The sequence below is a fragment of the Chelonia mydas genome, chromosome 2 (assembly GCF_015237465.2).
Source record: "Chelonia mydas isolate rCheMyd1 chromosome 2, rCheMyd1.pri.v2, whole genome shotgun sequence".
NCBI classification, from domain to species: Eukaryota; Metazoa; Chordata; order Testudines; family Cheloniidae; genus Chelonia; species Chelonia mydas.
In genome coordinates, this window is record NC_057850.1 from 60,400,953 (window position 1) to 60,417,173 (window position 16,221).

At 40.4% G+C, this 16,221-nt stretch overlaps 1 protein-coding gene across 2 annotated transcripts in view; it reads right to left on the bottom strand.

Annotated features, from left to right (window-relative positions):
- The window catches only part of TRIM55 (tripartite motif containing 55), a 74,449-nt gene that overhangs the window by 41,395 nt on the left and 16,833 nt on the right, over nt 1–16,221 (bottom strand). For both annotated transcript variants that reach the window (XM_037892513.2, XM_027823870.3), the window contains exons 4-8: nt 12,471–12,636; nt 9,771–9,866; nt 1,689–1,922; nt 308–330; nt 67–191 (exon numbers count right to left, since the gene is read on the bottom strand). In XM_037892513.2, the coding sequence (XP_037748441.1) occupies nt 67–191; nt 308–330; nt 1,689–1,922; nt 9,771–9,866; nt 12,471–12,636 (644 nt within the window). The remainder of the gene's footprint in view (nt 1–66; nt 192–307; nt 331–1,688; nt 1,923–9,770; nt 9,867–12,470; nt 12,637–16,221) is intronic.

The window sequence follows — 16,221 nt, forward strand, 5'->3', positions numbered from 1 at the left end:
TATCTTCATGTAAATTCCACACAACTAAAAAGAAAGAAAGCCGTTTTGGTCACATCAATAACATACCTCTGTAAAAGTCAATTTCTCTTATTATTTTTTCTTCTCTATTGAGGTTGACTGTGAAATGGCTCATATTTTCATAGCCAGGCTCTATTTTTTCCATCTGAAATGCGTTAGATGCTTCAGTAATTCTAAAATAGAGATATTTTGTCATTTGCATTTGGGTTGGCAAATAAATGTTTACAAAATGGATAATTTATGATAAGTATCAAAACCATACACATCCTCTCAAATGGGAAGTACTTACTTTTGTAGCAATGCTTTGACATTCTGTGAAAACAAAAGTGAAATGACTGAATGCTTAAAAGGTTCATTTTATTAAACAGGTTTTATACTTTGATACCTGTGTTGTTTCTAAATATGGTAGCTTGAGCTCTCAGTATAAATGAGAGCTATGAGGCCTATGAATAAGATTAGACTGAGGTTGGAACTAGTTTACATGTGAACAACAGTGTGTTTTAGGCCCTAATTCTCATTTACATTAAGTCCCCTTTATACTGCTCTGGAAGTGTAAAGGGACCTTAGTAAAAATGAGAATCAGGCCCTTAATATCTGCTTTTATTGAGATAGATACATAGGCTAATATGCAGTACACACACAGGGTCAAAACTGAAGCTGACCGGCCCAACCAATATTCCCTCCCAGACATGACCCACATACTCCTACTGTCCTTGATAGTGACTTCTGTTTCCTAGAAATTGGACTGGGCAAACTTTTCCCACAGACTAATTTATCCAATGCATTGTGCCCTTTTGCTTTATGTAAATTAACTGAGAATAGACTTTTGAAGTTTTACAAATTTATCATTATTCATAACTGTTCCATGAACATTTCACTCTAGCACATTTCATTCTAGGACTATGTCTGATGATTCACAGTGGGTAACTGGTCACCTCTAGTTCTGACGCCTTACAGTTCCACATATTCTACAGGGGGTTTTCTGCCCTTCAGGACAAATTCCTGTTCCTGCACATTGTTCCTTTAAACAAAGATCCTCCCTGCTGGGGGACAGATGGGATTTTAAGATTCCAGGATGGAAAGTCACATAAGACCGAATCCTACTTGACTGAAATCAATGGGAAACTTGTCATTGATTTCAGTGATAGCAGATCCAAACTCATAGTAAGAACGAAGAATAGTCTTATAGTTATGGTATTGGAATGTGACCTAGAACTTCTTGGCTCTGCCATAGCCTGTGTGACCTTAACTGCCCACAGGCAAAATAGTGATAATAATTCTCCACTACCTCACAGAGGTGAAATGGCAAAATACATACACAGAATTAGGGGGGGTGCTCAAATATTGCAGTGCTGGGGATCATGTAAATGTATATGAAAATATTGTTTCTGCTTCCCGGTTGGATGACAGAAAGCTTATAAACAGAACAGCATTTTTGGTGTGAATAGAAAATACTCATATTCTTGTGCTTACCCCTTTATTTCCATGTTATTCAAATGAAGAAAAATCATTTCTGCACATTGTTGTGAATGAAAACTCGTTTGTGTGGATGTTCACTGGGAAGTGAACAAATAGGGATTGTACTTGAATTGAAAAGTGAGTCACAATTTGTTTGTGATTAATTTCCCCCACTCTTTTCCTACCTCTGTTTAGAATCCTCTGAAATATACCTGCAAAAACACTGCCATTTCTGGCTCTTCCATGAACTGGATTCCTGATTCAACTAGCTTAGACACTGTCTCCAAGTGATCTGCATACTTTTTCATCAGGGAGCGGACATGTTCCAGTTTCTCCTCTTGGTTTCTAGTGATTATTTGTGTCATCTCATTTTTCCTTTCTTCCAGTATTGCATACAGAAAATCAAATTTTTCACACAGTTGTTCTTTCTGTGTTCTGCAGCATTCCTGTGAATCATTTGGTCTATGTTAGAAGTGTTATGTTGCTTAAAAGTGTTTCTATTTTTACAATTACTTGGAATTGTTTTCATCAAAGACATCCTTTTCTGAACAATACAAGGTTATTTTTAAAGACCCCAGAGACTTTTGTAATATTCTAAGTTAAATCTGTTTGAACAAAAAGTTTTGTGAATACTTGTGAATATTTTTAAAGACAAATAGACTATTTCATTTCCAGCATGCTAAAAAAGGTGAAAGACATTTGTGTTATGTTTGTATACTTAACAGTTCATAGGAAAATCAGGAAGATAATTGCCATATTAGCAGCCAAATGAGCAGAACAGTACAGATCAGCTCAAATGAGTTCTAGAGAAAATTCCATCACCACTAGAGCTCCGGAAATGCTACTGAGCCTGTTAGGGCCTATTTATCCTTTACACTTAAGGCCCCTTTACATCACTCAGGTAACATGAAGAGGCTTAAAGTGGGTGTCAATTATACTACTTTTACTGCGCACTGAATGAGGCAGGGGTCCTGTGCCAAAAATAGCATGTGGTCGTGTAATTAAAGACTGTATCATAATAATGCACAATAGGAACAAATTAAGGTTCCAACCTAAATTCTGGCTTTTCCTACCTTTCAAACAGTTGACTTTGCAACCTAAATAATATTTATTTAGTATAGTTATTTTTACTGTAATAAATATGCTTGTGCTGTACCTATGGTTGTTCATGTTGTCATTTTAGCAGAACTCACAAGCTAAAAACAGATTGGGGTTGATGAATGTTTGGACTGAACATAGCATGCTGTGGGAAGTGGTGTTGCTGAATCTATATGTGGTGCTCTTCCCTGGGAGTAGGGACTGAACCAACTCCCCGTGAAGGCATTTGGGGTCATTATATTGCTGCCATCTTTCAAATGAGACATAAAACTTAGCTCCTGATCCCTTGGGATAGTTAAAATCCCACATGACTTTTTGCTTAGGGGTTTATGACAGATGTGCCAAAATCAAATAAACAGTTGCTGAGTGCCATTCTGTTTTCCCTTCCTCCTTTTCAGTCTATTTCCCCTTCCCCTTTTACTTCCTGTCAAGGTTCCTTCCCCACTCTGAACTCTAAGGTACAGATGTGGGGACCTGCATGAAAGACCCCCTAAGCTTATTCTTACCAGCTCAGGTTAAAAACTTCCCCAAGGTACAAACTTTACCTCGTCCTTGAACAGTATGCTGCCACCACCAAGCGTTTTAAACAAAGACAAGGGAAGAGCCCACTTGGAGACGTCTTCTCCCCAAAATATTCCCCCAAGCCCTACACCCCCTTTCCTGGGGAGGGCTTGATAAGAGTCCTCACCAATTGGTAGAGGTGAACACAGACCCAAACCCTTGGATCTTAAGAACAATGAAAAATCAATCAGGTTTTTAAAAGAAGAATTTTAATTAAAGAAAAGGTAAAAGAATCACCTCTGTAAAATCAGGATGGTAAATAGACTCAATCAGGGTAATCAGATTCAAAACACAGAGAATCCCTCTAGGCAAAACCTTAAGTTACAAAAAGACACAAAAACAGGAATATACATTCCATCCAGCACAGCTTATTTGACCAGCCATTAAACAAAAGGAAATCTAACGCATTTCTAGCTAGATTACTTACTAACTTAACAGGAGTTGTAAGTCTGCATTCCTGATCCGTTCCCGGCAAAAGCATCACACAGGCAGACTAACTCTTTGTTTCCCCCGCTCCAGATTTGAAAGTATGTTGTCCTCTCATTGGTCATTTTGGGTCAGGTGCCAGCGAGGTTACCTTAGCTTCCTAACCCTTTACAGGTGAAAGGGTTTTGCCTCTGGCCAGGAGGGATTTTATAGCACTGTATACAGAAAGATGGTTACCCTTCCCTTTATATATATATGACACTTCCTTTACAGTTTCCCCCCATTCTGTTTCCTACCTAGTGTATCTCTCCTTCCTCTTGTTCCATCCTTGTCCTCCATTTCAGTCTGTCTACAGCTATGTTCCCTGACCCTTAAAGCAGGTCACTTGCTAGTGGACATAGCATCAAACATCATTCCAAGACAGTGGTGTGTTACACATACTTCACATTACTATGGTTTGGGGGATTGGATGACCAAAGAGGTTCTTCTTTCTATACATACAATCTGGAATTTTATTACATTAAAATTTGCAATCAGCATCTATTATAGAGGTCATTGGTAGTAAACTCTGTACGTCCAGGTTGCAAAACAGTCTCTACTATGCCCTGTTTTCCAAAATATTCATATTTTGTGTTGAAATTTTTCATATTTAATCTGTGTGAACAGTTTTTGTTTTGGTTTATTTTAAGTCTGACCAAATCACCATATCAGTTTTTGAGTTATAAGTAAAAAAAAAAAAATACACTCTCTAATTGTAAAAATTCTCACCACACTTTTTTAAAAACAGAGCTACAGCAAAAAGAGATACAAGATGAGACTTGGCACACTCATCATTGAGTACTAGTGCCATTGCTTGCTTTGAAAAATATTGGCTTGATTTACCAAAATTCTGAGCATTTGAAAATTGTATACTAAGGTAAGTATCATAACTATACATATATAGACACGATTATGGAAATTCCTACTTTATTTATTACTTGACTCTCACATTTTATAGTCCTAAATATTTGTTTATTTTTCATTACGGTTTACAATTATATAGATTTTTATACTTCATTGCTGCTCTCAGTAGAATATGTGAATTTGTGTTACTTTTTGGTTAGTTTGTTGTAATTTGAATATATATTGGCCTGTTTTTTAAAACTTTGCATAGAAACTGTAGCTAAATTTAGAACTGTGGGCTTACTGTTTACAAGAGCTAAAAGCAACCTGACCAAGTACCTTCAGTATTGCTCACTCTAAAGTAGTGTAAGTAGTGTAATGTGTCAATTTAAGTAGAGGATAGGAAAAACCAGCAAGCCTGATTCTGGGGTCTCTTGGTTCCAACTGTTCATCTGAGCCTTCAAGGTCAAACTGATGTTAAATTCAAATGAAGGGCATGTGATGGGAAGAAGTATGATTTGTCTGCAATATGAAGTGGAAGCACTATGTAATGTTGCAATCTCTGTTTTCTGTAATCTCTGATTTTAAGGATGTAAAGCCTGTTAAGGTGTGTGAAGGTAGACAGGCTCTGCACTTCTTATTCTATCAATCTCAATTTCTGATTTGTAGTTCAAAAGGTGGGTACTACATATGAGTGAATGACTCTGAGAAAGCTAATTTCAGATATTGCTGTTTTTTTTAATGGAGTGTTCTCTGTAAACTTCAGTTTAGATGTTTGAAGTCTTGGTTTTGGATTAACTAGTCAAATCTGAAGGGAAAGAAACCTAAGCTTTTGTTCTATTTTAATTTCTACACTTAACTTACTTGAAAGGCTCATTTCTGTCTGCAAACTCCCGATAGCAGCCAATTTCATCCTTGCAATACAAAGGCTTCTTGACTACAAAGTTTTGACTTTGTCGCTTACATCCTCTCTCATTTCCGTGGGTTAACAGTTTTATATTCTTTGAACCAAATTCTGGACATTATCTGTTCTTCCTTACTCTGGTTGCACAGGGAAATAGGTGACCCCCTGGCAATTGTACATTACACTGTGGAATTAATTTTTCTTGCCAGTTAGAACCTATAAATATTGTCTTTAAATGTTACTTACTGCACTTGCTATTTATTGCTCCTATTTTGAAGGATCAGGAGGTTTTTAATTTTTTTCCCTTCTTTTGGTGTGTGATTGGTTCACTAGGTGCTTCATCAGGGTCTGACCTTAAAGTGATTCCATATAGGCTCCTTCCACAGCCCGTCAAACTGTGCTGCTCCCAAACTGACCAGAATAGTGATCTTTATTTGCTCTATTGATACAAACATCTTGGAAGAACTGCATGAAAGACACTTGTGCTAGCAAAAGAATGAAATCTATCCCAGCTCTCTCAGAGCAAAAGCCTTACAAAAAAAAGTGGTCTCCTTACAGTATAACTCATGAACAAGGCAAGGTAAATAAATACACACACTACTGAAATACACACACTACACACTTTCTCATACTGGTGAAAGTAAGGCTCTGTTCTCCTATTGGCTTCAATGGATCAGGATGAGTCTGCAGATGAAGATCAATCTCTTACACCCCAATCCTGGGAGATGCTGTGTTCCTGATCCTACATGCTGATTCACTGAGAGATGATGGCACACTACACTTTCCAGGATGGGACCCTAACGTCTCAGTCATGTTCCTATGCTACTAAGTTAAAGCAACAATGACACTATTTCAGTCTACAAAGACATCCTTCTATCTAATATAATACACAAATGTAATTAAAAGGTACCATGCATGAGTTTCTTCTCCCTTACATATCAACCATATTGAGGTCTCTAGTCTGCCAGAGTAAATGGGCTTTTGCTAAGACTATCCTTTTCCCAGTACCCTAACAGTGTATCTAACCATTGTTCTGTGATCAAATATGTGCTCTTTCCTACCTATATGTGCTTGACCTCTGCCTGCCCTTTGGTTCACACAACAGAAGAAGGCAGCTCTCCATGAGTTGAAAGACGGTACTCAAAGAGCAATAATCAATGGTTCACTGCCAAAACTGAGGGTGTATCTAGTGGATCCCACAGGGATCAGTCCTGGGTCTGGTACTACTCAGTATTTTCACTGATGACTTGGATAATGGAGGATGGTATGCTTATAAAATTTGCAGGTGAGCCCAAGCTGGGAGGGGCTGCAAGCATTTTGAAAGACAAGATTAGAATTTAAAATGACCATAGCAAAATTGAAGTATTGGCCTGAAATCCACAAGATAAAATTCGATAAAGAGAAGTGCAAAGTACTACACTTAGGAAGTAAAAAACAAATGTACAACTAGAAAATGGGGAATAACTGGCTAGGTGGTAGTACTGCTTAAAAGGATCCAAGGGTTACAGTGAATGACAGATTGAATATGAGTCAATGATGCAGCTGCAAAAAAAGCCTAATATAATTCTAGGGTATATTAACAGGACTGTCATATATAAGACACGGGAGGTAATTGTCCGGCTCCGTTTGGCACTGCTGAGGCCTCAGCTGGATTACTGCGTCCAATTCTGGGCACCACACTTTAGGAAAGATGTGGACAAATTGAAGAGAGTCTGGAGGAGAGCAAAAAAATGATAAAAGGTTTAGAAAACCTGACCTATGAGGAAAGGTTAAAAAACTGGGCACGTTAGTCTTGAGAAAAGAAGATGGAGGGAGGACCTGATAACAGTCTTCAGATATGTAAAGAGCTGTTAAAGAGGACTGTGATCAACTGTTCTCCATGTCCACTGAAGGTAGTGCACCCTACATTTACCCGTGCATCCCTGATTCACCACAGTAATATGATCATGGTATCGTTATGATATAATTATGTAGCATCTTGTACAAAGTTTGTCTTGTGAGGTATCATTCTAAACGTCTTAATCTGCCAAACATTAATATCTCGTTGGAATGTATCTGCTATTAAGTTATAAAGTTTTGCTATGTATGTGTTACTGAAAGATGATGTGAAGATGAAAACACCCACAGCTAGCATTTCAGGTACAACAATGAAGAGGCTAGACAGTGCTGATGGCCCATCAACAACCATAAAGGAGCTTAGCCTGCCTGGGAATGCTTCAGACAGCCTATGGATAATGGCTGCTATGACTCAGCAAGGCATGCAAGGGCATGTGACCAGACCACATGACACTGAACTCCATTTTGGTACCTGTATTTTTCCACAAACTGGGCTGGGAACTTAGCTTAAAATAAAGGGTTCCTGCCATATGGAGAGACTATATAAAGTGGGGAATGACATCATGACTGGCCTTCACTCCTCCACAACTCAGCACCAGAAAGAAGCTCTGGAACACAAAGGACTTGGAATGGAGGGGAATCCAAGATGCAAAGCAGATGCAGCTTGTGCCTTAAGAATCTGCAAGCCTGCTTGTATTATCAATCAGGGTTAGAAATTGCTAATTCAAACACCATCTATCTAGTATATTATGCTTAGCTTGCATTTTTGTTTATTTGCTAGGTAGTCTGCTTTGATCTGTTTGCTGTCACTTATAATCTATCTTTCTGTAGTTAATAAACTTGTTTTATGTTAACCAGAGCATTCTGAGTGAAGTTTATGGGGAAATCTCAAAGGCTGTTGCACATCTTCCCCACATCAAGGGGGGAGCGAATTAATTAATGAGCTTGCATCATATAGATCCCTGAGCAGTGTAAGAAGGTATAATTCTGGGTTTATACTCCACTAGGGGTGCAAGCCTAGAGAGTTGGGAAGTTGGCTGGGGGCCTCCTCTTTGTCCATTAGTGGCTTAGGTAAAGCACTCACGTAGTTCAGTTGGGTGTATGGTGCTACCTTCTGTCGTGTTGGGTGATAACAGGGCCTGGAGAGGCTGGCTGTGTATCACCAGCAAAGCAGCATGAGAAAGGCCAACCCAGCTGAATTGTTAGGGGGCACAGCAGTTCCAACGGCTCCCAGACTGCACCGGACGAGTACAACCCATCACAGGCAGGATAACAGGTAATGGATTTAATCTTCAGCAAAGGGAGATTTCAGTTAGATAGTAGGAAAAATTTTCCAACTGTAAGTATAGTTACGCTCCAGAATAGTCTTTCATGGGAGGCTGTGGAATCCCCATCATTGGAGATTTTTAAGAGCAGATTGGACAAACGCCAGTCAGGGATGGTCTAGGTTTATTTGGTCCTGCCACAGCAGACCATTTACATGACCCAAATTGCAGATAAAATTCAGAAATCTCAGCATCTCCTTGATTTCCTTCCCATCTTAAGTTTCAGGTAGAAGCTATATCCCAGAGGTCAAAGAATCCGTGGTCCACTACAAAGCTTTCCAAAGACAGCATTTTTTTAGCTTTTCACTAGTGTAAATAAGAACAGAATCTGGCCCACTTCATGACAACACAGTGGAGTTACTCCAGATTTACACCAGAGCAGTGGCAGCAGGTGCTTATAATAAGTAGTGAGGTTGCAAGCAGCATATGATCCCTTCTCAGATTTGCAAAGTGAAAAACAGAGTCACTGTGGCCAGGGTGTCACAGGGAAGAGTTTTGATTGGGAGCGGGGGCATAAAGGGGCGTGGTAGGGATCTTAGTGATGAAGTGGGTAGAAAAAAAGAACTTCACTCCCCTTCTGTTCCCCCTGTGCTCAGCCCTGCCAGCCAATCTCATCTCATCCCGTTCATGGCTAAGAATCTTCTCAAGCCTCCTCAGTCCCCTTCATCCCAATCCCCAACTCATCAGACACTGCCCCCCTTCCCACCTACCCCTCCATGCTGAGTACTTCTCCACTCCCTTCATCATCCAACCGTCCCCTCCTCACATACACACACCTACCTATTCTGTCTTCCTGTCCCCTCAATGTCTCCTTTCCAGGTCACACATGGAGAAGAGGACCAGCTATCTTTACTGAGGGCAGCTTGACTTCTACCCCATTGAAAGCATGAGAGACAAAGGACATCTTCACTAGAAAAACCAGCCTCACTTCCACCTACAAAAAGTTTACAGAAATGAGGCATCCTAGTACCAATCCCACTGAGAGTGACGGAAGACAGCCGCAAATCAGGGGAATAGTTTGTGAGATTACTACAGGATGTGAGGAAATCATGAGAAGCTTAAAAAAATTTCTGCAAGTGTGAAACTCAATACAGTATCATCAGAAGTTGGCAGCTCTGGTGTAATATATGCAGTCATTTGGCAAAATAATTGGGGAACCTGTTGGAAGAAGCAAATTATATAAATGCAAGAAAATTATCATGAACAACCAGATATGTCCTTGGACGTCATGTTCAACACATAACTCAAGCTGCATTACTTACCTCTACTGTCCTGCAGGTCTCCTCCAGTTGACCTACTATTCCTTGCACTCTGTCATTACTGCCCACGAGTACTGCAATGCCATCACTGAGTACAGACTAAACAGGAGTAGGAGAATGAGCATATGCAGAGTTAATAATATGCACGTTGGCAGTTTTACTTTATATGCTTTCTTCTCATGCGCTTTTCACAAAATAGCACATATAACCTGAGATGCAAAAACAGTGGATGAGTGGGCTACACAAGGGTATATAATTGCTCAGAACTAGAGCTGATAGAAAAAAATGAATTTCCATCCTTTGGGAAATTCTGGTATTTTGACATTTTGTTTCCATCCTGAACTAGAATGAAAATTTGAAACTTTTCCTGGAATGAAAATTTCTGAAAAATTGTGAGACACCTTGAAAGCCTCTAAAAATGCACGGGAAAAGAATGTGCAGGTATATCTATTTGCACACGCACGAAGCACCTTTTGAGCAGGCAACGTGGGTAACTAGGTACAAAAATTTGGTTTTGCAGCAGAGTCAGGCAAGCTATTCACAGTGAATAAATTATTTATTAATTTAGCTCCTTTTTCTGTTCCTGAGTTATCTGTGAATAAATTATAATTTGTATGAATTTGTTAACTGGCCAAGCTTGCACTGCCTTACGCTCAATTTGCTAGCATTTGGCTGTAACATGATAACTTCTGAATGCCACATCCAATCAATTCCAAATTTCCGGGAATATCTGAGGAATCAGTGAGCAGGAACCCCTTTGATTATGGTGAAAACCAGAAAAAACAACAACAAACAAGAGGGAAATGGGGGATAGATGGAGCCCCTGGCATCCAGTTGGCAGAGCTATTAGGTTCAACAATCTCTGTAATTGTTGGTTGATGGCAGCCATTCACCCCCTCCTAACATAACACCCCTCATCTTAGCTCTGCCCAACCTCCCAACAGTTTTAAAAGGTTGACACACTGAATGAGAAAAAAGAAGAAAGAGGAATGGTGTAAGGCAAGGGAAGAATGGAGAGGCATGAAGGAAGGACGAATGGTGTCCCACACACAGCCCCTGGAATGCGGGGGACGGATGGACAGGAAATGAGGGGGCAGACCGAACCCCTGTGGTGTGTATGCGGAGGGGGTGGAGGATGGAGGACCCTGGTATGAGGAGATGGGAGAAAGGGAGCACACACATAGAGCCCCTGGCATGGGGGAGAATGGAGAACCCTGACAGGGGGGAAATGGGAGAGCATACAGAACTGCTGGCATGGGGTGAATGGGAGACCCAGGAATGTGAGGGCACACAGAGCCCCTGCTTGGAGGGAAGAAGGGAAGGAGGGGAGCACAGAGCTCCTGACATAAGGGGGAAAATGGTGTGGGGCATGGAATCCCTGAACCAGAAGAGGATGGGAGGGTGGAACACAGGGAGCTTGTGAGGGTGTGGGGGACAGCCGGACACAAGGAGCCCCTGGGAGGTGCAATAAGGTCGCCCTACAGTCTAGTTACAAGTGTAATGACACATATACATTATTTGACAGCTATTTTATGCAAACATATTTCATCCTATGGATTGCTCACAAGCTATTTGTTGTGGCTGCTGCTTATTGCTCTGTCACTCTAACTCACATGGCATTATTTCTGTCCCCTGACTAGATATCTTCCAAATCAACAAGGAGCTCTCAAGACAGCTACCAGAAACTTCTGTCATAATTACTTGTGCAAACATAGTCACATGAACATTCGGGAGACTCTTTCCACAAACTTTCTTGCAAGAAAGTTGTCAGAAGGGGGTTAAAAGCGGGTATGGATGCCAAAGAGATTGCACCTTTCTTATTCAAGAGAATGTTTGCAAATACTTTTCCAAAGTATTTCCTTAGTTCTAGTTTACACACACGTGCATCTGTGTAAAAAAAAAATAAAAACAAAAAACAAAAACAAAAAAACCCTGGAGGTTGGTGCTGTAAATTTGGCCTTCTCTGGTTGCTTAGCTCACTGGGCCTCCCCAGAAAATGAGTTGCTTATCTCATGAGTCAGTGAGTCAGTCTTTAAATGAATACTGTATTAAAAATAAATAATCAAGTTTTTTACTAGTGACAGTAATGGTAGAGGATAGTGGGCACACAATGAGCTGCCAGCTATTTAACATCCCTAGCAGAAGAGGATTTTCCCCCTAAAGACAAAGATCCCTATTTAAACAGAAGCAAGAGAAGCATCCAATATAAAACTATTAGACTTGAGTGGGGTTGCTCTCTCCCTCACTTCTGCTGGCAATCCTGCCTATGCTCCTGTTCTAAAAGGACTGAAAACAAGAGTCTGAGAAATGTAAAGGGAGATCAACTTAAAAATCACATCTGTCTGAAAGCATTTCCTTACTATTATTACAGCTAATATGTAATTAATTATAACTGAACACAATTAGGAAAAATATATTTTTTCTCAATTTCTTGTAAAATATTTTACTCTGTAGAGTTGGTTTCTCTGGAGATTTGTGTGGGTCTTTCACATAGCAAGAGGGGAGAAAACAACTTTAAAAAAACCCAACAACCAAAAACCAACACCACAGAAATATGGATTGTAAACCCACAAAATTGGCAGGGCAGCTGAGGGGAAGATTTTGCACTTTGAACTTTCTTTTTTTTAAACTGACTAGATTTCATGTTGATGGTGTCCCTTTACATTGAGTGGGTCATTATGATTAGAAGCAAAAAAAATTTACCTTTTGTCGCTGGTAAACGTTTTTGAGAGGAGCAACCTGGCAGTCTTTATGGGCACCAAAAACTTTGCACATTGAACATGTGGGTATTTCACAGTTTAAACAATAGATATTAATTTTCTCATCCTCATGCTCTTCACACATTGGCTGCTCAGATTTTCTTTCAGGTCTGTGAAAGTTATCATTAAACACATTAAAATAGTCACTTGTTTACTTGCTTTACTGATCTTGATAACACCTGTGTCCTTCAACACAAAACAAAGGGATAAAAACAGTACCTGAGGTTTCAGTCCATAACCACAAAATAGTTTAAACCTGCTAACCAGTGGTGAATAAACAAGTGCAAGTACTTGTAATTTTTCCTGACACAATATGACAAGCTGGGAAGCATGACTTCATTGTATGGCCCTTATTCAGGAATAAGGCCTGTGTACGTAAACCCATTGAAGTCAGTGAGACTACTCATGCACTTAAGTTAGGCATGTTGTTTAACATCTTTCTGAATCAGCACCTACATGCTTGAGGTCTTCAGGGCTCAGTCATACAAAAAGTTGAGCAAGCTGGCCTTGATCTGGTAAAACACTTAAGCAGGGCCTTAATTTTACTCGAGTAGTCCCATAGGTGTCAAAGGAACTTCATATACTTCAGATTAAGTCCCTGTTACAAATAAAATAAAAGAATTTAAAGACACCATGCTTGGCACCATGCAGGATTGAAACCTTGGTCCCCATCCATACTAAGCTGGGAACCAAATTAAAGAGTCATGTTGGGAACTGCATTTAAAATGATCTTAGCTGAACAAGTTTCTAACATGGACTTTGTAGAGTAGTTAACACCACTATACTAGCCATTGAGGATAGAGGTTACATAAAAAATACCCCTTGTTTTTTTAATGTTGTTTACATAAAAAATGCCCAAGAGGGCTACATAGGCTACAACAAAATTTTTAACATCATTTTAGCATGGCTTCCCTCATCCACACTAGCCAATCTGTCTGCATTAGGAATCAATTTACTTGGAACCGTATTTAAACTATTTCTTTAATTTGAGTCCTGATCAAATGTAAATGGGGTCTCTGTTTAACATGTAATCCCCAAGGAGATGACCTAGATTCCTGGGGCTCTGTCTGCTGGCAGCTCAGGAACAGGCACCCTGTCCCTGGTAGGGAGGGGGAACCAAGGCAGACTCAGAGTCTGCCCGGCAACCAATAAGGAGTAAGATGCCCTTCCCAGGGAGCTCAGGGAACGGGAGAAGCCATTTGGGAGTCAGTCTGGAGCCAGCCAGGGAAAGGGCAGGGCTGACTGTGTGGGGAGCTGGTGAGTCCCAGGCCTGCATGCAGGGCTCCCCCTGAGAACTGGCCTCTAGGGACTTGAAAGCAAGATCCCTCAGCTGGGCTTTTCCCTCTCCACTGATGACTCCCAGTTTGTAGAGTTTTGCTGGGAAACTTCCCCAGCCAGGCTGAGTTTGCCCTCCAGCTCCCTAGGTGAGACCAGTCACCACATGCTCAGCTCTGCTCTGGCAGCTAGTCCAGGGTTGCTGCCTGCTGTGTGTGTCTGGACGCTGGGGTAGGAGACTACAGTTTGGATTTTAGTATAGTTGTGTAATCTGCACCTTGAGCCCTGCACCCCTTTGTGGTGAAGGGAAATCCTGAGACCAGAAGCAGCCTGACTCCTGCCTGAAGAGGATCGCTGCCAGCAGAGAGCAGCCCCTCTGCAGTGACTGAGGAGTTCAGGGTCATCTCTGAACCTGAGGATCATTCATGGAGTTTGTGAGTGCACCATCTTTTAGTTAGTCAGTCAGGGAAATTGTTTTGGGCACCCCGTACTCCCCGAACTGTGTCCTCAAGCCAGGGAGTAAGAGTTTGGGGATTTTATAACTTGCTGCGTATTAAACCCGTGGAGGGACTTACCACCTCCTCCCCCTTGTGAGTCCTTTGGGTTGTACTGAACCCAGTCAGCCACACTGCTAAACCACTGAAGAGACGATATCGTGGTGATAGGTCATCAAAAGCCCCAACAAAGTACGTGTACCAACGGGACACTGATCTTACATTTGCTACATCAGGTCACGTGACTGTGGAAAGTCACGGGTATTTATCAGCGTGGGCACTGGTGACCCTAAGAATAGTGTTTTCCCTGTTATGTTATATAATTTGTCTCCTGTTTAATATAATTACTGTGTTGAATATATTGTATGTGTTTGTGTTATTTCTTGGGAGTCTCCAACTATCTGGCAAGAAAGTGGGGGTTACTGTGTGGTTAGAATTTTCCTTCCAACCTGCCTGATGACCCTGCCAGGAAGGAGCGAGGAGGGTGGAGGCACTGCCAAATAAATTCATAGGGAAAAATAAAGAAGATACACCCTGCTGAGTGGGTGGCAGGATCCAGAAGAACTCAGACCTGTCCATCAAAACCTCTAAGCAGATTGGCATTAAAGAAGGTAACCGGGTGGAGAGGGGGCGCTACAAACATATCCCATATTCCCAAAGCTTCCACTTATAGAAAAGTCCTATAGAATTTAACAGAAGTGAAAACAATTGCTCCACAGAAATGTAATAGTTTATAGAAACTACTAGTTCCTATATTTAGTAGTTTATAAAAACCTATAGAACTGAACAAAGAATGAGTTAGTTTTAATACTTTTAAACCATTGTACAGAATTCTGTGGTGGGGAAACAACTGTCCATAACATTCTATTAGATGCTTCAAAAACTAATAAAAAGATTATCATTTCTATTAAATGATATAAGACTCTTCCATACAGGTTAGTACAGTGGATATAACTACTCCTTTTCATGGATAGCAGGCATGTTTTCTCTTTTGCGCTACTTGAAAGGGAAATCAAGACAAATAGATAAAAAGTTGGAAAAAAGTTGAAAATAAAATATTTTCTGCTTCCATTTTTTAATGTTATGAGGTTTTGAAACAAAAGTTATAGGAGTCTGTTCGTACAGTAAGCAAAATCTATGCTCTGCAATATAACAGGATACACAGTAATAATGAGATGAAGTAACAAGATTTCTAGAAATATTCTATATTATTAGGATCAATTTTCTACCAGGCAGTTGCATAATGTGTACATTGTAAAGGATGCTTTAAATTGTGTGCAGATGATTCCAAAACACCCAACTCCCTATGCATACCGTGGGGCAGCAGCAGGAGTTTCTGCACACACGGGTGGATGGACAGCAAACCTCGAAATGGCAAGACGACTGAAATGCCTGCACTTCCTGAAAATATTTGCAAGACTAGAAATCATCAGTTATCCGTCACTGAAACCATGACCAATAACATGTCAGACAGACAAGGAGGGTCAAAAAGGTAAAGGTATCAAGTCGACCCAGTGATGACCTGAGGGACCCTTTGTCAGAAGTAGCCAATCTTCAAAAGGTATCATAAGGAGTTCAAAGAAACCAAGGCAGAAATCTCTGGACCAATGAAGCTCTCAAAACTAGCATAGAAAACTGGAAAAGAAACTGATATGCTGTTAATTTACAAGCCTCTTCCCTGAAAAATGAGAGACTTTTACCAGAGCCCCTTGGGCCACATTCTGATCTCTTTTATACCAGCGTAAATCTGAAGTCACTCCACTGAGTTCAGAGTAGATCATCTGGATTCACATTGGTGTAACAGAAGTCAGATTCTCCTGAAATGAAAATTTAAATACTAGTCTGTAGGAAAATATTAGCACAGTTTTAGTAGTAAAATATTAATCATAAACCTATTGAAGAAGCTGTTGGTAGCTAAACTGATCT